This window comes from Mytilus edulis, chromosome 4, assembly GCF_963676685.1.
Source record: "Mytilus edulis chromosome 4, xbMytEdul2.2, whole genome shotgun sequence".
NCBI classification, from domain to species: Eukaryota; Metazoa; Mollusca; class Bivalvia; order Mytilida; family Mytilidae; genus Mytilus; species Mytilus edulis.
In genome coordinates, this window is record NC_092347.1 from 69,310,146 (window position 1) to 69,314,260 (window position 4,115).

At 36.1% G+C, this 4,115-nt stretch overlaps 1 protein-coding gene across 1 annotated transcript; it reads left to right on the forward strand.

Annotated features, from left to right (window-relative positions):
* The first annotated feature begins 1,664 nt into the window (after positions 1-1,664).
* On the forward strand, positions 1,665-3,878 carry LOC139521498 (uncharacterized). Its single transcript, XM_071314971.1, has one exon. The coding sequence runs from the start codon at positions 1,665-1,667 to the stop codon at positions 3,876-3,878; it is 2,214 nt and encodes a 737-aa protein (XP_071171072.1).
* Positions 3,879-4,115: the final 237 nt, after the last annotated feature.

The following is a 4,115-nucleotide window of genomic DNA, read 5'->3' on the forward strand; positions in this document are numbered from 1 at the left end:
AGTTTCTGTGCATTTGAGGACAAACGCCTAGTGGTTAGGGGGCTGTGTTACGATTTAGTGATCGTATTATTAAATTAATAGTACTCGTGTTCTCCATATTCTATAGTAGTAATTTTATGAGTCAGCTGTTTTTGTTTACGTTTTCGCAACGCTATTTTTACGATGGAATGTCACCTCGTACAGAATATTCACGGTTGGTTGGCATGTATTTCAATGATACATGATGCGATAATGTGTTTACCTTATTTGCTTATTTATTTTCTTAATGTAATAACTTGTGTTTTAGCCGTAATCGTCTAAATACCAGCAGTGCCATAATTTATTTACAAGAGAAGCCATATTTATTTGTGTATTGGCGGTCTGCAACACGAGATTGCCTGTGAACATAACAAACGTTTTGATTGGTCGATCCATTGACCGGAAAATTATAAATAGAAGGTTGACGAAACGAACTTTAGATTTAATCTCACCGCCTGCAAGAGCAGTCGGAATTTATGCTGTCTTGATGTCCTTATAATTTAGTGTGAAGGTTTTGAATGTTTTAAGAAAACTAAACCTTCTTACACATGGCAATTGTTTGTTTTGAAGAAGAAGAAGACGACCTTCGACCTACGGGAAAGTCCCGTCAGCTGTCGTTCCACTTAGTCAACTTTCTATAAATACGACGAGAGAGGTTTTCTGGAAATCTACTTTCACTTTAGCAGAGAGAAACCTTTATGAGATGATTACGGCAAATTGTTTATAAATATAAATGTATGTTTTTATGATCAATTTGTAAATATTTGATTATATAGATGTTATATAAAATGCATCTGAACTTTATACCTGACTTAGTTATTATTTCAACCATATACCAACTCAAAGGATCCATGCAAATTATGTTCGATCGAGCCTCCTTATTCAATTTAACTTACCACTCGGTTTAAAGGGGCGAAATCGTTACAGTATTTTGGATCTATACATATTTCACCATACATGTATATATAAGCTCACTACTGTCTATATACTAGTAACGAAGTCCGTTTAATGTTCATATGTTTAAGGTGGTATGGGAGACTAAAATAAAAATGATAGTATCTATCGATATATGTTCAAAATTATAATAAAAATGATAGGTCATCGTGCATTTTCTCAAGCTACAGGTTGTGACAAAATGACACATTTTGTATGGATAAAACAGGAAAAAAACAGATTTTTTTATTGGAAACTAAACAAAATGATAGAATTCTAAAATAAGTTAGGAAAAGATAGCTTTCAGACAGTGCTTTGAGAATATAAAAAGAAAAGATAGGGTCACCGTACGTTTTTTTTCTGGCTAAAATACAAAATAGAAAAATTCCATGTAGATTCCTTCAGAAAATGCACTGTTTATAATTAAATGCGGTTCCTTCAACCAACATACGTAATAAATCTCAAGACTTTACATCATTTTTTTAAAATTTCATTTAATGAAAGTGTGTTGCCTATTGTCGAGATTACCGCGGGATTACGACGTTCCTAAGTTTGTAGATCTTTGTACATTACCATTGGCGACGTTGGCGACTTCAGTGACGTCGCCGTGGGCTCTTTGAGTTGTTATTAAAAGTTATGGCTGAACAGACGTGTTTGTTTATATTAGCGAAAATATCATACTTTTAACCTCCACATTTATGGTACCGTGACCAATGGATTTAAAGAAGCTCAAGTCGATACGATCCGGGAACAGAAGTGCTGTTACAAAACTCATTCGAAAGATAGATGCAGCGAAGCATGATATAGATTTCGATCCAGAAGAATTAACCGCAACATTTGACAACCTTATTCAGAAGCAAAAGTTATTGAACAACTTGAACGAACAGATACTTAACCTAACGGAAGCAGAAGATATAGAAGATGAAATCCTAGACTCAGATGAGTATTGTATCAATTTAGAAACAAAAATCAGACACTTACGAAATTTTTTTCAAGATACGCATACCACATCACAGTCACGTCAGAGCGAAACTTCATCACAAATACTAAATGTTGAACATCAACCGTTCGTCACAGCAAACCTCACAGAAAATTCATGCACGCAGCCGTTCCAAAATCCGTTCTCTCAAGCTAGTAACACAGTGAGTACTAATATAAATCCGTATACATCCGCAAGCAGTCAGAATCATTACTTACCCAAACTCACACTTCCGATATTCACAGGGAACATATTAGAGTGGCAAACTTTCTGGGATTCGTATGAATGCGCTATACATTTAAACCCTTCATTGACCGATGTCCAGAAATTTAATTACCTCAAAGCACAATTACAGAATGAAGCATTACGCACCATAGCAGGTTTTGCGCTTACTAATGCAAACTACGCAGACGCCATTATTTTGTTGAAGGAGAGATTCGGGCAAACACACAAAATTACACAAGCGTACATGCAAGCTTTATTAGAAATTACACCGCCAAGAAATAATCTTGTCAGTTTGAGACACTTTTATGATCAAATGGAAACTTACGTAAGAGGGCTAGAATCTTTAGGCCAATCACAAGATTCTTATGGAACATTACTTGTGCCAATCATTTTGAGTAAGTTACCGGGAGAAATTAAAAAGAACCTTGCCCGTGAACATGGAACAGAAAACTGGTTATTACGAGACCTCCGGAAAAGTATTTGCAATGAAATAAACATAATTGACGCGGGACAAGACACTGAAACTTCTAACAATTTACCAAGTGCATCGTCTTTCTTTACCGGGACAAAATGGATAAAACCACCAAACCAAACTCTAGATAGGAGACATACACACCAGAATTTGCAATATAAACCTTGTGTATTCTGTCACGATTTACACGCACCAGCGCATTGCACGAATGTATCTGATCTAGAAACACGCATGGATATTGTAAAACGCGAACAATTGTGTTTCAACTGTCTAGGTACACACCGTATACACGAATGTTATTCAAATCAGTTTTGCCGCATTTGCAATAAAAGACATCACACAAGTCTGTGTACCGATAACCCATTTAACAGCAACATTGTCCATGATAATGACACCAGCAGACATATCCAGCAAAATGCAAATGACAGCCCACAGAATACGAATTCTCCTATTAGCAATGGACATTTGCAGAACTCACCAAATTTGAATCAGACATCTGTAAATATTGTAAATGATACAAATCAGAAAGGAGAGGACACTACAATTCTACACTCCTCGTCAAATGACGTACGCACGCATGTACTTTTGAAAACTGCCGTCGCACCAGTATGGTCAGACAACTTATGTATAGATACTCATATACTTTTTGACGAGGGATCACAGCGATCATTTGTGACCGAAGATTTAGCAAGAAAACTTAATTTACATACAGAGGGAATTGAAATTCTACAATTATCGTCATTTGGAGATAGAAACAAAAACGTACGACATTTAGATAAATCAACAGTGTTCGTAGAATCAAATGCAGGACAGAAAATACCGATACACGTTCTAATTGTACCAATGATTGCCGTACCTTTGCAGAACAATATTCGCCACATCAACAGAGGACTGAATTATTTACGGGGACTTAAGTTAGCACATCCAGTAACACAGGAAGAGTCTTTCGAAATATCGTTATTAATCGGAGCAGACTACTACTGGGACTTAGTCGAGAATGAAGTCGTAAGAGGAAATGGTCCAACCGCCGTAAAGTCAAAGTTAGGTTTCTTACTTTCCGGTTCAATAAGGGACAAAAGCGAACACGCATTGATATGTACCAACATATTAAGCATTCTTGTTTCGAACAAACCAGAGGAACACGATATAAAAACCTCTCTAAACACAACACACAGAAGTACTCAATCTAGACGATTAGCAAGTGCCAAGGTCCGGAAGAAGATACGGAAGCGTACGAATTACCAATCATAGACGAACATGATGAGGAAGACTAGTTAACAATTTTCAAAAGGACTTTCAAAGTTAATTCAAATTTTTCATTCATGTGAACAAAAACTTAGTTAATTCAATTCAGTTCATTCATGGAGATAGAGACTTTTTTAATTTGATTTATTTACAAATATGGACAGTTAATGTTAAATTTAAGATAATTTGCACTTTTTGCGGCCCCCAGTATGTCGAGATTACCGCGGGATTACGACGTTCCTA